This window comes from Mesoplodon mirus (genome assembly GCF_964341445.2).
Source record: "Mesoplodon mirus genome assembly, chromosome: 12".
Classification (NCBI taxonomy): Eukaryota; Metazoa; Chordata; class Mammalia; order Artiodactyla; family Ziphiidae; genus Mesoplodon; species Mesoplodon mirus.
This window is the reverse complement of record NC_138988.1, coordinates 99,257,912-99,278,379: the sequence shown is the minus strand read 5'-3', so window position 1 is coordinate 99,278,379 and position 20,468 is coordinate 99,257,912. Positions and strand designations below refer to the sequence as shown.

General features: G+C 37.0%; 1 protein-coding gene across 1 annotated transcript in view; it reads right to left on the bottom strand.

Annotated features, from left to right (window-relative positions):
• LOC309813177 (uncharacterized protein) overlaps positions 1–20,468 on the bottom strand; it is a gene marked incomplete at its 3' end in the record, with an annotated part of 262,936 nt that overhangs the window by 214,478 nt on the left and 27,990 nt on the right. Inside the window, 1 exon segment of the mRNA XM_082637755.1 lies at positions 6,220–6,293. Coding sequence (XP_082493881.1) covers positions 6,220–6,293 — 74 coding nt within the window.

The window sequence follows — 20,468 nt, the reverse complement described above, 5'->3', positions numbered from 1 at the left end:
GTTATATGCAAAGACAGAGCCATGCATTTGTTTTCACCTCAGTGTCTTTTGAGAGCCCTGTCTTGATAAAGATAAAAAACATTGTTAAAATAGCCATGAAGTGGTGTAATCTTGCTCATGGGATCCTTCACCCTTGGAGCAGCATTTGTTGCCTACTTCTGCAGTAACAAATTATCGCAAGCTCTGTGACGTCAAACAACGGAAATTTAGGGTTTCACAGTTCTGGTGTGAGAGGTCTGCTGTCCGGGTTGGTTCCTTTGTGGGGCTCTAGGGAACGATCCACTCTGTGCCTCTCTTCTATCTTCTGTGACTGTGGCCGTCCTTGGTGTTCCTTTTCCTACAGATGCATCCCTCCATCTCTGCCTCTGTCTTCACATGGCTTCCGCACTATGTGTTGTGGGTCTGTGACTCAGATGCTCCAATCTCTCTCTCCTTTCTCTACTAAGGACACTGGTCATTGGATTTAGGGTCCAATCATCTAAAGTCAGGATGATTTCATCTGGAGATCTTTAGTTAAATTACATCTGCAGAGACCCTACTTCCAAATAAGTTCAGTCACAGCTGCCAGGGATTAGGGAGTTTGGGAGGACATATTTCAACCCAGTACAGGAGTGGTGCCTATGTTAGGAAAGACTGTACTTGTTAATTAGGGTCATTTACTTAAGAAAGCTCAAAATAGATTTAACTTTAATGTGTCCAAGATATTCAGATATAAGAGGCACAAATAAAAAAATAAACTGTTATGGAATTTTCACCCTCCAAATTAGAGAGTACCCCTCAAAACAAAACAATTTCCCCACAATTCTGGAGTGGAAAATATTTCCACTTGTGACCTGATATTATAAAAGACATCACTGAGAACAGTCTTCCTCACTTGATAATATACTTTTTTACTTTTTATCCTAAATCAGCTTACCTTTCATAAGAAACTACACACAAACACACACACACATGCACACACACACAGACCTAAACTTGTGGGATTCTTGTATTTTTATTTAAGATGGATAAGGTGACTACCTAGAAAAAATATTTTTCCCCTCTTTGGTAAACCAGAGCATATGATATTACGTTACACATAAATAGAAACTATAGGTGCAGGAAACAAAAAGGATATCTCTGAAGCCAACACAATCCACAGGCTAAAGATTCCCTTGTTGGAATTAGTTACAACACTGCACAAACTAAGTCCCTTAATGGTGACTTAATAAATATGAGATTATTCACATATTTAGATGGTGTTTATGCAAATGAGTCCAAGTCATTTCTTAATTTTATCCAAGTAAGTTTATGCTGGTTTCAGGTTGTACTATAGATACTTTATCATATGCTAGAAATTATCACTCTAACATGAAATTTTAAAAGGTGAAGTGAAACTAAATGGTGCAAGGGTTAGGATTGATATTGGTAAGACAGTATAAGTTCTGCATGGTAAAATGTATATGAAAAACAAGGGGAAAGTCTCAGAAAGTCATGGATCAAGTCAGGAAGGGGTGTGTTGCTAAGTAAAATCAGGAGACGATGTGCAGGACCGACATTTCAACTTGTTGTTTTAAAAAGTGAGATTATTTTACATTTCTTGATATAGATTTTAGTGCTGACCTTTTCCAGTGAAGAACTTCCAGGCAGAATTATGTCGTTCTGGGCGTATCTTTCAATCTCCTCACTGTAAGCAGAGGTGGCTTAACCGTCCTCTTTGTAGAGTCCAAGAATCTTACCAGAACTCACCAGCTCTTCAGAACCCAAAGTCTCCTCCACGATGCTCTCTTCTGTTTACCCCAAGAAGATCACATGAATTCCACTCGCTCTTTGTCACTTTAACATAACGTGTGTCACTAAACACACAGTAATTTAACCACCTTTTTTCTTACATGGGATCAAGTTTCATTTTTTCATCATTAACAATTTAGCGAACTATTTATGTTTAATGTGCTGGGAAATCAGTAAAGCCCAGGTTTTAAGATTAAAAACTAACTACCTTGCCAACAAACTTTGTCCATCCTGCCATATTCCCAAAGTGAGCAACGTACAGCTGTGCTTTAATGTCTTTTTCCCCCTTACAAAATACATCTTGAAGTGTGTTTTTCCATACATTGATATTACATGCTGTTTACTTCAACATCTTACCATGTACTTGCTGTTTTGCTGAAACCAGCTTGGAAGATGAATGGTTTTAGGAGAAGCCAGAGCTCTTGGGTTCATTTCCTGAGTTAGGATCCCCGAGAATAGTTCCTGAGCTCTGTACACACAGAGGGACTTTACTTGGCCTGCCTTGTTTACTTGCATAGAAATGCCAGCACTTATATAAATGGTAGTGTACTTCACTTCTCTCTGTATCATCTGAAATCAGTATCATCTACAAAATGTATCTACTCATCTAGCTACATGCATGCATGTAAATATAAAGTAGTCCTCTCTCTTCCAGTCTCTAAAAAAATACTGGTAGGTAAAATATGGAATTTTCCATGCCTTCAATGTCAGGATTTTAACAAGAACCTTGACATTTTTAACCAATGGAAGAGAGCCTCTTTTTTGGAGGGAGATGCAGGGTGCAGTATACAGAGAACTGCTGGTCTTCCTTCTTTGCTCACTGTACACTGTATTGCCTTGTATACGTCCTTAAACTTTCTAAGTCTCAGTTATATTCTCCTGTATGAAATACATGGTGAAGTTCCTGACTATTCTATAAATGCCATAAAACTTTTGTGAGCTCATAAATGATACTGGAAGACCTATTAGATGCTACCTGTAAGTGCTACCTGCACAAACTGGTGGTTTCAAGGGCTCCAAGCTGCAAAGAGTTGTCATACGGAAGGGACGTGTTAGGTATACAAGTGCCTTATTCAATGTCTAGCACACACAAAAAAGGTATTCAATGTATATTTGCTGACTCAGATATTATACTAAAAATATAGAGGCCTGACAGATTTAAAATAACCATTTGTGATGCTTAATTTTATATATCAGCTTGGCTGGCAATGGTGCCCAGTTATTTGGTTAAAAACCATCTAGATGTCACCATGGAGGTAATATTGTGATTATCATTTAAATCAGTAGACTTCAAGAAAAGCAGATTACTCTCCATAATGTGGGTGGGCCTCATCCAATCAGTTGAAAGCCTTAAGAGCAAAGTCTGTTTCCCCAAATAGAAGGAATTTGGTCTCAAGACTGCAACAGAGAAAATCCAGTCTGAGTTCTTGGCCTACTGGCCTGCCCTGTGAATTTCAGTCTCAAGAATGCAACATTAACGCTTACCTGAGTTTCCATCCTGTTGCCCTGCAAAATTCAGCTCCTTCCTGAACTTCATATTACTCTTCCCTGAATCAGCCTGCCAGTCTGCCCTAAGGACTTCAGAGTTGCCAGCTCCCACAAAGATGAGAACCAAATTTTAAAATAGATCTCTGTCTCTTTCTATTGGTTTTATTGGATTCTGCTTCTCTGGAGAATCCTGACTAATACATCATCTGAATTAGGATCCCTCAGAATTAGGGCTCAAGCTGGCTTGAAAAACAAATTTGCTTGGTTCATAAAGACAAAAAGAAATAAAATGTTGGCTACACAAACTAATAGCAAAGAACTAAAGGGGTGGTGAATCTAGGTGGAAATGAAATTTTTAGGGAGTACTATTCTGTAAATGGGGATCAAAAATGAGACCTAACCTTTAGAGCTGTTATGATGTTTAAATAAGTTAATATTTACCTTATTTAGAACAGTGCTTAGGACTGTGCCAGGTACCCAGTAGGCACTCAAGAAATGCTTAATTAATATTTTTATCATCAGCATCAATTGTCAGTATCTTCATCATTCTATGTATGTGCTTATCATCTCTGCTGATGTAATAATTAATAATTTAATCCCCATAACTACTCCATTGTGGCAGGTATTATATGTCCATTTGGCAGAAATAGCAAGGAAAGGTTAAGAAATTGGCCCAAGGTCACATAGCAAATGGTAAAGTCTAAGCATAAATTCAATAGAAATAATAACCATAGCTATTAAAAGACAACTATAATCAGTGCCTTCTCTTCATAAGTACCATAAGGAGTTCTTTTAATAAGTGAGAAAAAATGATTGAGAAAAACTAAACACACACTGAGAAAAAAACTTAATAGAATTATTCCTCGTGAATTTGAAATCACGTATATACAGAAACTTGCACTTAATGTTTTGGCAAAAACTCCAGTGTGGTTCTGGCATGAATTTATATGTATTAAACTAAGAATTTGAAACTTAGGTTTTAAAGGATTACCTTTAAGTTCCTAGATTAATACACATAAGAATTTCTTACCTAAGGAGACTAACATTCACAAGTATGAATTCCCATGCTAAGACTGAAAACACTATACTCTTTGTCTTTTTTCACCTCAAAGAATTTGTTTACAGCCTAAGAAACAGTCTTTAAAAAGAATGGCATATAGCCTCATAAACTAGTGAATCCAAATATACCATATGACATGGTAGGATCCTGCAAGAGTAAGTCTGTTAAATCATTTTTGCTGTTTAGGATTATAAATTCTATGTAATTATAGGAAATTGGGCCATAATTAATTCCTCCCCCCAACTTTAGCTGTATTAAATATTTGCAGCCATCAAAACTTTACATAGGTCATCAATTAATGGTTATAGTTAGAAAAACCAGGCTAGCATTTGCATGAAACCATCTCAATTAATTTACAACTAATGTTAATATAAAAGACTGGAAATAATTGGTCTCTTACCTTGGGATCCTCCTTGTCCATTCTCATGAAGCAGCTCTGTTAATCAATCATAGAGAATTCTATTATCAACTTGTAGGGGTGCTAAAAGAACATATTTATGATAACTTTCTCATCACTTAATTTATAGATATGCAATGTAATTACAAAGAAATTATTAATCATCATGGTTATTTAGTTATTTTATTGGTCATAGACTCAAATTCTGTTCAATATGCTGTCTTCCTCTAAAAAAAACAAACAAAAAAACCCTTTTGTAAATCAGTGAAAATTGGAACAATGAGTTTAAAATGCATATTGCAGGGCACTTGTAATGTGATACTTCTCCAATAAAAAGGATTTCATATTCAATGGATTATGACATCTATTACACAAGAATCATTTCAGAATAAGCCATTATAGTTTCTCAAATCATAGAATATATAAGCATCTGATCAAAATGAATGACTGTTTTGCACTAGCTACTCTCTATATATCATATTTTTTACTACAGAAACAACAAATTTAGGTGTTCTTAGATTCTTTTATATATGCCACTGCAGTATAATAGCAAATGTAAGAACTACCATACTCTTTTACAAGGGTAAAGCAACAAGGTCATGTCACTACCAAAAAAAAATAATCATCATCATAAGAACATGGTTCTAGAAGAGGGTTTAAAGGGTCATTATGTGGACATCCTACCATTGGATAGAGCCAAACATAAATTATGCCAAGTTGGATGACCACCCCAGTCATACAATTAGAACACAGATACATACACACATACATCAAACATGTTCTCATCCCATACATACATACATACATCAGACATGTTCCTCCCATGGGGAGGCCGATACAATGTCTGGAGCCCCATGGTGAAATATGATCTTCTGGGTTGCAAATGACTCTAAGTAATATTTGTCACTGTCACTATCTCAATAACCTCTGTAAACCCTAGAGTGCTTTGTAAACTACCAAATATGCATGGTGGTAGGCCCACAAGGAGCAATTTTAAATTGTTATTTTACAACCACACCTAGAATCGACATTAGAGAAGAGGAAACCATCACATCACTGCACCTCTGTGGTTCAGAACTTAGATGGTGGTTCCATGTCTTCAATGAAAGAATTCAGTAGTCTCTGGGTATGGAAATCTCACATGCTAGATGAATTTTCTTGAAGAATGCTCATTTTAAACTTGAAGAGCTGTGATGGCATTTGTAAAATGATAATGCTTCTTATATGCATAACACAGGCCTTAGAATGGCAGCAAACTGCTTAGAGCAGCATCAAGTGAAAGCCAAGTCCTGCTTCTCTATCTGACCAGCTTGCTGTCCTTGATCAAAAATTATCTTCGCTGCCCGTCATGTTGTTAGTGGTTAAAACTTACCATTTAAATTGTAAGCTGCAAAATCTAAATGGAACTGGATGTGTGATCTTTGTCACCTCATTTTCATGAATGGAAAAGAATATTCTGACACAAAAATTACGTACTTAATTCTAGCTCACCCTCTCCACTGACCTCCATCCCATACAGCCTTGGGTATATTTCCTCATCCCTCAGTGGGTCAAAGTAATTTCTGCTGTATTCATTTCCTGTGGAAAGTACATGAAGTAAGGGTCAGTGATTATTAGAAGCACATGAACCAAAATGTTAATTCTGAAATCGACACCAGCACAGAAGGGCCATTTTAGCTACTTCATAAGCTTAATTTTTTACAAGTCTTCCAGGCTTCCCTTTTTTGTAATTATCATCTTGCAAAAGGTCAGAAAAGGTAATTCAAGAAACAAGTTCATGCTATCTGTCTGTTGCTAAAAAAATTAATGGGAAAATTTTCAGATGTAGACTTTAGAATAATAATTTGAAATTTTAATCCAATTGTTTCTAGGATATACTCAAGAAATGGACACCATTGGATTATAATGATGTTTAGAGTTCGCTGATGACTCTATTTACCCACTTGTATATAATTCACAAAGTATATCATGTCGTTGTGTCCAGAATTCCAGTCAACTTAATAACATCGTAATTATGAGAAACTATAGCAAAATTTCCACATTGCTAGCTGAGTAAAAAGAAAGGAGAAAGAGAGAGGGAGGAGGGAGGGATGAAGGAAGAAAAGAAAGAAGAAAGGGAGGGAGGAAGGAAGGAAGGAAAGTATAAGGGGCCTGTTCACAGGTCTCTTTTGTTATGTCAACTTAAGTAACATGAAGGAAAGGTACAAATGATTTAGCCAGACATTTTATCCAAGACATCAACAACCATAACGACACAAATCCAAAATTCTCACTTCACATTTCCCACTTACTTTTGTCCTTATGTCGATAACAAAACTGTAGCATCAAATATGACTTTGTAAGAGAGAAAAAAGATCTGTTATCAATTTTCCAAATCTAGTTTCATACTTCCTGCACACTGAAATGTATAGCAGTCTGTTGCTAGTAATTTGCCTTCAGTAAAATGTCACCTACTCTGACGATACCTCAAGTTGCCTCAAACATTGCAAAAGAAATAAAGCTTCGTCAACTGAAAACAACAATAATTTTGAAAGTATTGCCCACAGGGAAGGGTTAATATTGTACATACCAAGTATACTGTGATATTCCATAATATATTTGTTTTAGGATCAAAAATAATCCCAACAGCAGCTCCAAGACTAAATGGAATTTTGATACGAACCTAGGCTTAAAATTTATATTTCTGGACCGGCACCTTTTTGCTGTCAGTCTCAGTTCTATCAATGTAGTAAGAACTGAAAATCTGCTTTACCTTGAGATCTCAATAAAGAAAAAATAAACGTTTCATTTTTGTTACTTTATCTGTCAACAACTACTAGGCTGATATGAATCTTGGCAGTGTGTAATCAAAGTCTTATGTACTGCAATAACACAGTAATTCTACCCCATTCACAGTAATTGTTGTTTTTTTCCCCTTTAACACAAAGCACTGTGATACTCTGTATACCCTTTCATATGCTGGCAAAATAATTCACATTTACTAAAGCAAAAATAGTGGTGTATTCCTTATTATATCGCCATGGTAACATCAGTCAACTATTGGTACCCATATCCTGGAAACTCTTCCAATCCAATACAAAACTCCAATTCTCTGTCTACTGAAATGTCTTCGTAATAAATAATGGCAAGTGAATCAAGTCCTTGGAGAATAAACAAAGTTAAGTCATTTTTAACCACAGGTCTGGAGAAGCTGATCTGGCTTGTAGGTTCTCAGACCTTTTTCATCCCTGTTGTCAGTTGAGAAATGAGGGTCTTGCCCAGCTGAGTGAGAAGGAGGCCTGAACACCGGGAGCCTTCCAGACGCTGCCTCCCCTCAGGGCTTGAGGCTTCCCCACTCAGCTGGAAGATGGGCCCCTTCAAGGTCTCCATACGGTTTCAAAATGTATGCAAAGTGTTCCTTCTACATTCAGTGTGGGTTGAGACACACATGTAAGTTATAAACGCCACACCTGGAGTGATTTATTCTCTACTTTGCATTCTGGGATATGGCAAATAGCATTTTACAGGTAAAGAATTATAAGGGATCTTGAGCAAAGAGGCAATCCACTGATTCTCTTTAAAAATCCTCAAATTCTACAACATTATGTATTTAGAGGATTCATATATTTTTACAATGTATTTTTATTTTATACCACATTTTACAGTTCCTTGTGTATCATTTTACATATGCATTATTATACTTGCTGTCGTCTGTCTCTTACTCTAAAATACAAGCTCCATGAAGGTAAAAACATAATCTCTGTGCCTAGAATTGTGCCTGGCACACGGAGGTACTCAGAATATTATCTGAATTCATTCGTTAGATAAACATTTTTTGGAAACTTTTTGTAATACCCAAATCCTTCCATTGTCTAGATGTTGTTTTTTGATTAAAGTGAGCCAAAGCTTATCACCTTTTTATCACACTTTATTCCTCTTGTCCTTTCTGTTCCCCGTCCCCTCTCTCTTTTCCTTCAAGACCCCCTTCCCTTTCTTGTTTAATTGAGTCCTTCTAGGAACCAAACACTATGTCTGGATTTTAAGAGCAAACAGAAGACAGTGGCTCTGCCTTCAGAGCCCAGTGCACTGAGAGGAGAGGGAAGCTAGTGTTCAGTCCAGTGTGATTTAATATCGTGTAAGGGACAGAGGTCTGTTTGCGTGTGTAGTAGGAGCATCTAGCCTATACTGGGGACTTCAAAGACTTCCTGGAGAAATTATCACCTGAAGTAATTTTAAAATGTGATTAGGAATTAGCCATATCATAAGTAAAGGGGAAAGGAAGTTTTTATTGGAAGGAGAAGCATAGGCAAAGGAAAAAAGACACAAAAGCATAAAGACATGGGAAGCATGTTTTGTTAGTGGATGCTCCCCAATTATTCTCTGCCTCCCAAAGTTACAATATAATAAAGTAAGTAATGGAATCCAAACTTCCTCAGTGGTCCCAGAGTTGAGTTTTTAACTGATGTTTTTGCTCAAATTATTATTAAGTGGTACAGGGTCACTTTATGCTGATATGATGTTTCAGATCCATTCAATTATTTAAGGTGTATTTACTGAGTGCTTATTACGTGAATATATCAGCAAAACAAACATTCAAAAATCCCTCCCCTCACAGAGCTTACATTCTGTGAGTGAAAGAATAAAAGCAAACAAATATGTATATTTTACAGTTTATGAGATGGTACTACATGACGTGGGGGAAAATAGAGCCAGATAATGATTTGGCATCCCACGGCGGGGTGGGGCTGCATCTCTTGCATATACCTTTGTTTCAAACTAGGAATGACATTCAGGATTAAATCACTATGTTCTCAGCACTACTGAGATAGTGAAGTGGTAATGTAATATTTATTATTTATAACATTACTCTTTTGCCAATTTCTCGCTATAACATAAATCAGCTTATGAATCAAATAAGAACCTACTATTATTAAATATTAAAATAATTCTTCCTTTCTATTGTTGTATCTTGCCTTGATAGGCCAATAACCTAAATATGGTAGGCAGAGTTTAAGATGGAAAAGCTCGTGGAACCTATGAACAGTTTGGAAACTACAGACTTCATCGTAACAATAGTTCCTTTGCTCGTGTTTCATTGGATAGGTCAAGATTTAATAAAGTGAGATGGTTTTAGGAGAGGGTATATATTACCAGAAGGTAGGTTACTAAGAGGATAAATTCCTAAAAGTGCCCTAATCATTCAGAATATGCTTTTGGATATATCTAAAATCATCTCACAGGAAAATTAACAGACCCACTGAGAAATTCAAAGTAGGGCATTTAACAATATACATACCACAGGTTTTAATATGGCTGACATTTAACTGCTTGTTACATTCAGATGAATAATCTGACAATTGCATATATACATATATCTATGGTTCTACATTGAAGCAGTTGGGCACAATACATAAATTAATAAATCAGTAAATTGATCTTTATACTCTCAATACTCTACTTTTGTTTCTAACTTCCTAGAATTAGCTGTTCAATGTTTAGAATCAGCTTCAGTTAGTGCATTTCTTGGGCTGTCTTTACTGATTGGGGGAGGAAGGCGCATGTCCTTGCCTCTGCCCTTCCACAGATATCAGGTTTTCCTACCCTTTAACTCAGAGCAGCATGGAATGTAATCAGGGCTTTTACTTAAATTACACCGTACGTGAACTTTGGTCAGGAAATCCTCCAGTGTGCACCCATGCAGTTCCTTGGGGGCTATAATAGTGAGAATGAAATTGCCCACCAGAGGAAGGTTAGTGTGAATCATGGGAAGCATCTTTACTCAACGAGGCAACCACTTCCTTTCAAATCAGCCCCATTAGCTCCAGAGAGAGAAGCTCTGAATGCCTCTATCCATTTTTGGATTGGTTTATTGGTTCCATTCTTGTCCTCTTCCTGTAACTCCACCTGCTTCAACTCAGCTTTTTATCACCAATCATCATGTTTTTTATAATATTCTGTAAGTTAAATAAACACAAGGCCTGCATGTAAACTAAATAACTAAACAAGTTACATTTTACGATTATAGCCATGCACCAAAATTTTACAAACTAGGATATTCTTCTGAACATTATTACTTTTAAAGGCATGAAGCCTAGAAATCTATAATTAAATTTGATTCCCATGAACTTTATAAATAAATTTGGGAAAACTTTCTACTTTCCTCACTTTGAAAATCTAATACCAAGGTCTCAGGTTTAAATGTTCAGGCACTTTATATATGTGTATGAAACAGAAATGTGGAAATCAAGAGGTTGTAATAAACGGCAAGTTAGTGGGAACTGTGTCAAACTCAAACATGCTCTATCTTAATAAATCCACTCAAATACTGTTTTTATAAGATTGATTTACAAACATTTTTTAAATTAATGGCAACAAAAGATACAAGGCTACTTTTTAATATGACAATTACCTTAAACCAAAGAATGATTACCTTAAACCAAAATTTCATTATACTAAGTATCAAAACAAAACTACCACAAAACCCAAACAAACCAAAAAAAAAAAAAAAAAAAAAAAAAACCTAATGATGAAAACTCAAACTATGACTTAGATGTCCACTATCAATATTATTACCCAATATTCTCTTAGAAATCTTAGTCAAAGCAATTAGAACAGAAATAAGGGGGAACATGAGCTAAAAGTATTGAAAATAATTATATTTTGTGTAAATATTATTTGAAGGCAATGTTTCCATACCTTGAATGCATGAGAGATTTGATTGAAAAGCCTTTAGAACAAAGACAATAATTTGCAAAGTATTTGAATAATACCCTGAAAACAACCAGATAATCTTTAAGAATCATTAATTTTTAAAAATACCAACAATACCACTTAGGAGATACAGTGATTAAATAGAAAACCAACACCCATCATAAAGCTCCAGATAACTCTCAAAATTAATTTATTTCTATTAGATTTTCATAGGAATCCCTAGGTAGTCATCAAGAGTATTTGTCTTACCCAGAAACTCAAACTGAAAGGCATGAGGTTTTAACCACAAAGTTAAAAACAGCAAACGGATACCAGTTCCGTTTTCTTCTTTATAGAAAGACTAACCTGTGAAAATGGCTCCACTGCTCACACTATATTCAAAAACTGGTGCTCTGTTGGACAAATTAGCTTTCTCCACTGCTTATTCTTACTTCTTTTCCAAATCTTGTGGGTATTTGAGATATCAGTGATTTGAAAACCTAAATAGGGTAATAGTCGAAGTTTGCTAACAAGTACTAATTAATTGAGCCATATTCTTTCTTCCCCTAAGGCCCTCCCTCATGGTAAATTACCAGGCATTTTAACTTTCAAACCACTGGAGTGCTGTCGAGTGCATAATTGCTGCAGGGCTCATCTGACTGCACCCCAAGGCATTAATGCATCATGTGTTCCTCCGGACCTCAAATCCTCGGAGTTAAAGCTGGTCCCTAAGCACCTAACTTCTAAACAGGAAGATCTTTCCATTACTTAAGTAATAATGATAATTCAAAGGTTAAGTATAAATATATTGTTTTTATGCATATTTAAAAGTCCTACAAAAGCAATACCAAAGTAGGTGTGTTTTTTTCTTTCTAGTTGAAGCCAGGCACCATTGTCCTACTTGTCCATAAATTTATGTATACAGTTTAGAATACTGCCTTTCAATTAGGAAGGACCTGATATTAGACATCAGTCACCCCCTAATATTTCTGATTGTGCCCTCACTCATTTAATAACTATGTCTTCCCCCCTGCATCTATGATTACTTATATTCATGTATTGTACTTAAGGGTTCATTCAGGTAGTAATATTTTCATCACACTGTAGCACACTTCAGTATGAAAGCAATCAATATATTGGATTATTAGATTTAGTTTAAACAATATTGATTAATAATACTTTCTCTTTAAAAATCTGGTAACTGGGGCTTCCCTGGTGGCGCAGTGGTTGAGAATCCACCTGCCGATGCAGGGGACACGGGTTCGTGCCCCGGTCCGGGAGGATCCCACATGCCGCGGAGCGGCTGGGCCTGTGAGCCATGGCCGCTGAGCCTGTGCGTCCGGAGCCTGTGCCCCGCGACGGGAGAGGCCACAACAGTGAGAGGCCCGCGTACAGAAAAAAAAAAAAAAAAAAAAATCTGGTAACTTATAGACAACTAAACTCTATCTCATAAAGCAAAGGGTTCAGGTCTTCCCATGGGTCTTTTTTTATAAGGTTTTTGGTCAATCAATCTGATGAAGGCTAAGGAAAATCTTATTTTCTATTAAATCTCTTTAATAGAAAACAAAAAAAATATCTGAAAGAAACTCTAAATGGAATTTTTTGGAGATTAAGGACTAACATATGTTAAAAACATGTATAAGGTCATGAAAAGTTTATGTAAGAGCATAAGAAACTTTTCTAGTAAAATTTTTCTTAAAATGGAAATGCAACTATTGAACTCCAGTCAACTGGTGGCCTTGTAAACTTTAAAATTATGCAGAATTTCATTGATATAGTGCAACTTATTCTGGAGGCAAAAAAAAAAAATCTTTTAGAAAATTTCACCCACCTAGAGGGGTGGGATAGGCAGGGTGGGAGGGAGACGCAAGAGGGAGGGGATATGAGGATATAAGTATACGTATAGCTGATTCACTTTGTTATACAGCAGAAACTAACACAACAAAGTAAAGCAATTACACTCCAATAAAGATGTGGAAAAAAAATGAAAATTTCACCAAATATTTAGGAGGTATAGGTAAACAATTTAGTAACCTGTCCAACTGCTAAGAGACTGATTGCCTCACTAATGTATCAGAAAACAAGTCTTTCTCTCAGTTCTTTTACTGTGTAGCTGTTTATATTAGGAGACTCATTGGACTTCTGTAATATCAGCTATATGATCTCACTTCTAGCATTTCTATGATTCTAAGATTCTTAACCATACTTTTTACCACTATAGAGATTCCTGTGCTCACATTTTTATTTTGAAGGTACATACATTTCACTGGCACATAAACAAATCCAGTGGTTTCAATGTATGAATCTATCATCAATGAACTGGAATCATAAAGTAGTATCTCTGAATATTAAAATAATTCTTATAAAAATTTTTCCCCAACCAATGACTTATGACAGATTTTATAAAATATTATTTTACAAAGAGTCATACATTGGGGATTTCACAAAAATTTGAAGAGAAGATAGAAAAATGACTGTGCTCAACAGCTGGTAAACTGTTACCCATGGTTTCAATTTTAGCATTAACAGAAACAGGAAAAGACAACATCAGTGGACATTCTGCTGATTTCCTGGGCAAATCTGTGTGATTACCTGAAGGTGGGCAGTTCCTTCTGAGACGAAAACTAATTAAACTTTTCTTATGCTGTTGAAATTCCCAAAACTCAAATATTTGATTAAAATGCTCCTTTCTCAATGGGACAAATATTATTCTAGAACTCTGGTACTCCATTTAGGGAAAAAAAGGAGGGGGTGGGGTAGGACAGTAAACTTAAATTGATTTGTATAAACTGACCAAATATTTCACCCATCTTGTATCTACATAAAATATTTCTGTAGGAAGGATGCTTTCCTGAGTGTATATTTTTAGGATTCCAAGTCAATGAAAGAGGTTCAAATCACTTAGGGGCCAAACGGTATCTTAAAACATAAATCCAGGTCAGTTCATAAACCTAAAGCAAATGATTCTCCTATATATTTCTTTTTCTTAATAATATTTGAAATGTCCCAAATCAAAAAATATTTTAAATGTACTATATATTTCATATAACACCTTTTTTTCCATCTTAAGGGGCAAATGAGAACAATATAAACAGTTTTATACAATATCACTTCTGAAATAATCTAGACTATGTGCACTAGGGGGAAAAACAATTCTCATCACATATTTGCTCTGACAATTTGAATTATGCACTTAACATGTACCCTTACATGTCATTTTTATTATAAATTTTTGTGCATGTGTAGTTCTAATGGCCACACCAATCTGAAGATAGATTTAGGGTCACGATTACAACCCTAATTTAGGATTTCTCTAGCTCAGGCACAACTATTATGATCTCCTACCCTTAATTCAAACCACCCCTCATTTCTTTGGAGAGAATCTAAGTCCTTTGATCACAGACGCTGAAACTCATTCCTCTCAGCTTCTTTTGGAACATCTGACATTTTCTTTCTCTAAGGCTGAGGCTTCCGCTTTGCTGCCTGTTGTCAAGGTTTCTACACTGTGGTCTTCAGCCACATCCATCATGAAATCAGTGGTGGCACCTCCACCCCACAGAGCAGCAGGGAAAGCACTTCCTGTCAATCCCACAGCTGCTGCTGGGGCCACCTCAAGTGACCACTGTCACTTCCAATACTGATTCCTGCTGGTACCCATTATAGGTTGTCCCAAGTTCTATCCAACATCTTCTCAGGTTCTGATCAAACTTTGAACTCACAACTCTGTCCATCCCACGTTCCATTGGCAATGCCAACTGGAGAGATACACATCATCTCTACCCACATGGCTTCCCTCCATGTCACACAGGTTAGCAGGTAGAGCTCCTAGGTCCCCAGCAACTGACAGAGATCCCAGTTTTTATTCCAAACCCCTCTCCCCAAGACCCAGGAACAAATGCCTGAGGATTACACCATGGGACAATATGATTGGCAAACACTAGACTGTACTCAAAACTAGTTTTCTTCTCTGGCCCTGAGTCTTTGAATGAGATCAAGATCATGTGTCTGTCTCTTTCCTTAGAATTAGTCCTTTGCCAGGAAGATTCTTAGTCTTTTTTCAAAATGGAAATGCAGCAAATGAACCGGTCAAACTGCAGGTAAAGAGAGCTTAGCAAAGTTTAAATTGAATATGGAATTTCATTGCATCAGTGTAACTTATTCTGATGGCCAGGAAGTATTTTTGTAAAGGTCACCCAATATTTAAAGGGAACTAGGTTTAAAAAAAAAAATTTTCTGTGCAGCTGCTAAAATACTGACCACATCACTGAAGCATCAGAAAACCTAAATTTTTATAGGTTTTGTTCACTAAAAAGTTATGTTCATTTTAGGCCACTTTAAACCACAAATCCTCAGACATGCTCAGTCCTAGGCTGAACACAGTTTAATCAACTAAACTGAGATCACAGTTACATTCATATGGTACACACACACACACACACACTTATGTTTTCCTGATTTACCCATGCTTCTAGAGTCATTCAATCTGAGAAATCTTATTTATGAAACTGATGTAAAAATCTTGTATGAGAAAACATTGCTTTTTTGAGAGTGCCTGTTTAATCTTGATTAACCAACTAAAATCTCAAGAGTTGCCCTCAGTGTGACTTTGCTGGTGTAACATGCTTCATGACACAGAGAACGACCATGTCTGTTGTGTTCACTTTTGCATCTCCTGTATCTAACATAGTGCTTGGGAAATAGATGTTTGATCAATACGTTTTCAGTAAATGAGGAAGAGGAAATGGAGAAATACATAAAGTATTTTGGGATTATATCTATATATATAACTCCTAAGCAAAATATTGTATAAATTGTATATCCAACTATTCACACATATACCACTTCTACTTTTTAGTTGTACTGATGTTATGAACAGTAGGATATGATCAGGAAATAGTCCAAGACTGAGGAACTGTACGGGACATTTATCAGATGTGTGTCTGGTTGACTTGTTTTGCTGTCGTGCATCCATTTCCCCTCCCTAATAGCATCACAATTTCCTAGTTCCCAGTGTGTATAGTCTTGATGGTTCAGTAACTCCAGATTCCTGTCTCCAATGACAGAAGCCAGGAAGAGCTGACAGAACCTACTTCCCCTACCTGTGACAAAGCCAAGGAGCTGGCAAGTGACCTAAGTGTGGTCAATCAAATGCTCTCCCCTAGGATTTTGGGTGAGGGAAGCAAGGATGTAAAGAACATTTGAAATAACCTCTGAAAATTAGAGATTAAAAGGAAAAAACTTCCCAAGCACAATTAAATCACTCACCATCATTTGAACTGTTTTACTGTGCATTTCCATAATTATTTATTTCTTCTTATCTAAAGCCTTTCCATGGCTCCTTCTCACATCGGTCCCATGTCTCATTTTACTGTCATTTAGAATTCAGTCATTCACTACTTTTAGTGCCACTATGTTATATATTCAGATTATTAAATGCGCCCTTTCGACCTACCCAGCCCTCAAGCCCTTGTTATGTTTAGAACCTAAGTCAATTCCTCTGTCTTTTGAAATTCTAATTAGTTGTGGGTTCTCTGTCGCTCTCCCTTTTCAAGTGCTATAATTCTGAATTTCCCTTCCTCATCAGGCTAATCATCATCAGGCCAGGCCATGGCTGGCAGTGAGCGAAGTGGATGAGCGGGGATCAGAGAAGCAGTCTGAGTTCCGGGCAAGATGGAGCAGAGGACATGTGGCCAACAATCATCACATGTGAGTAATTCCTCCTGAAATTTACAAAACAGGGGATTGAATGCTTCTGCTAAGTGTCTACCTACCAATTCAAGGCCATAGGAATGGAAAAAAGGTCTTGAGCAGAGCCTAGATGACTTTCTTCAGAAGGGAGGAGCAGAGGCAGAGCGGGTGGAAGAGACCTGGAGGGAAGCAGGAAGGACTGAGACTTTCGTTGTGTTTTTTCTCATTCACACCTTGTAAAAATGACTGACACCAGTGTACAGTGTCAGCTCTGTAGCACACTGCCATTTCTCTGGGGAACCTTCAGGCAAATAAGCTTCTAAGAATGCTTTAACACTGGAGTGTTCAGGAGGGATTTGAGGGTACCCTCCAAGTGATCTTAAAATCAGACCACTCAGTAGTTCCTTATTTTGCTTGTTCCTAAAGGTCAGTGTGTATTTATTTCAATCACATTTTTCCTCTACTAAGGGACTCAGTCCATCATAAATTTGAAGTCTTTTTATTCCAAAGTTTGTTGTTAGAAAATCCCTCTCCTAGACATTTCCTTCAGAATTTAAATCGCTATCTATCCAACAATTTTACATTTCTATGAAATAATTTGGGTAAGTAAAGTAGCATTGGTATTCTGCCATTACTTACCATTACTTTTTTTTTTTTAAGCATCTAAAAGGTCGAAGTGTATTGGATACTTACTTATAGGATGAAAAAGGTGGAAATGTGTTTGATATTTACTTATAGGATGAGAATTTGTGCTCACTGTAATAATATTGTGGGGAAAAATGTAGTTACTCTATTTTACTTAAGTCATCACATTGGCAGATGATATAAATGTTCTTTTTTATTGTATTAGCAAGAAACATTGTGTTCTACAATACCTAACAGTTTCTAAATTCAGGTATTTCAAATATTCTTCCTTGTTCACAGACCATAAAATTGCACATCTCATTTTCAGTTGAATTTTTTTTTTTTGAGGCTCTCCCAAAGGCAGGTGAGCAGGGTGAGTTTAGGCAGAGATTCATCAAATAATTTTTTTAATGTTGATTATGTTCCAGAATGGAGGTGGTGTAACCCCTACCTATGTCCATGTCTGGCTGGTTTTGTCAGGATAATAAATCATTCCTGGCTTTTCCATCTAAAGCTCCTTCCACTCTGATCTACTTTTGAGTTATAAAATGTTCTCTCTCCCCATTTACTAATCTCTGGTTCATAGGAGAATTTATTCAATCCATCTCCAGGAATACTTTTTATATCCAGACTTTAATTTATATCACAGAAATAAGGTTAGAAATGACAAGTACAATTGAGACAGTGTTGGAACTATTATATTGTAGGTCAATATTAGTTATGCAGCATTTTGGAGGCTGGGAAGTTATGGTCCTCTAAGAGTTCCTCAAATTCTCCCATGCAAACTTGAGTGGCTGGACTTCCAGGTCTAATTGTCTGTAACTGCATTGCTCACTACCATAGCCACCAGCCACATATGCCTATGGCACACTTGAAATGAGGCGAACTCACATTAAGACTTGCTGTCAGTACAAATACACACAGATTTCAAAGACTTCATACCAAAAAAAGTTAAATATTGCCTTAAATTTTTACCTTGATTATAAGTTGAAATAATATTTGTAGATATTGACTGAAATAAAATGTATTATTAAAGTTCATTCACTTGTTTCTTTTTAATTTTATTAATGTGTGCTACTGGAAATTTTTTAATTGTGTCCATGGCTCACATTATATTTCTACTGGATAGCATTTGCCTATAATTACTTTCACCCTAACACTTACCCCAAATGTCACCCTTTTCACAGACCTCATCTTACCCTCTCTCGCCAACACCTATCTTCCACAACTATAATTATTCTCCGTGACTCATTTTATTGAGCTTCTAACAGCTGAGCCATCAAGTGGTACTCCACCTCTGAATATCCATTTACAAACTTAAAATTCAAGGTTTTCACACGGGATCTTGGGCCCACAGAGAATAAGAATTCCTCTTGATGAAATCTGAACACCTCTGCTGAATAGAAATTTATAAAGAAGGCCTGCTCCAGCCTCCACTTGGGCAAGGGGGACACATCCTTCTCCTCGGGACCCAACTGCATGAAACATCCTAATTCCATAAGAAAAACTAATTTCCCACCAAGGGAACCAAAGATCTAAAAAATGCCCTTAGGCTGATGACATCAGAAGTTTATCTTCAGAGTCTGTAGTTGAAGAAGATGCCAGATGAAGTTTCCCTTCCTGTTCCTTACTGTTCACCATCCTTGCCAGCATTTTCTTTGCCAGACTGAGAGGTTGCTGATCTTGACTGTCTGACTCAACTCTAGACTCTCCCTTCTGAATATGTCAGCAACCTCTCCAGCCCTTATCCTGATATGCCCCCCCCCAACCAGTAATATCTCCCATAAAGAAAGAGAGCAGCTCTATAGGAGGGGGTGAGGCATGTAAGCTATAGAGTCAAACATGGCTTGGTTTAAATCCCTTATTCTACCATGTATTCTCTTTCTTACTTTAGTCAAGTTACAACCTTGATTTTTTTCATCTATCAAATGAGGAGAATCATAAAATATACCTGGTGTAGATTCTGCTAGTGGGCCCCAACACACATTCGCCCCTTCTAGAACCTCCCCCCTCCAATTTCAGCTTGAAACATGATCTGAGGTAAGAACATTTCCCAGCCTCTCTTGCAGCTGGACGTGGCCAAGTGACTCATTTCCAGCAAGTGGGATAGAAGCAGGCATGATACATGTAACTACCTGTTAGTGGCCTTCCTCTTCCCTCCCAGTGCTTGGAGCATGGAGCTGGTATCTAGTCATCTTGGACCATGAGGATGAGAACAGAAGCTCAGGGGTTCATAGAAAGGTACTGGGGCACGTCTCAGTCTCTGTTGTTGTGGCTTTTATTGCATTAGCTGAATCTATACCCTAATATGCCGCTCTAAGGAAGTATGAAATTAAAAGAGATGATGCACATAGAATACTTAGTATAGTGGCTGATAGATAATATGCACTCAAGAATGGCAACTGTTATTATGATTATTGACAGCCCTATATCCTGTCATTTTGCACAGACTTACAGGAACACACACACACACACACGCATGCACGCACACACAAGCAAGGAGAATAAGACAAGCTAAATCCACCGATTTGAACATGCATGAGACGACGTGGAAGACAGAAATCTAGAGGCTGGTAGAATTTCCCCTGAGCTTTAGGAATCAAAATTCATAAAGTAAATGCTCTGTACACCGTGATAACCTACTGGGATCTGGACGGCCTGTTCTGTACAGGTAGAGATCATGATGAAGCTGCAAAGTGGGACCAGCAGAGGACACATCTGTGCCAACTCATGGTCCATTACTTCAGACAGTTCCCTCTCCAAAAGCTATCT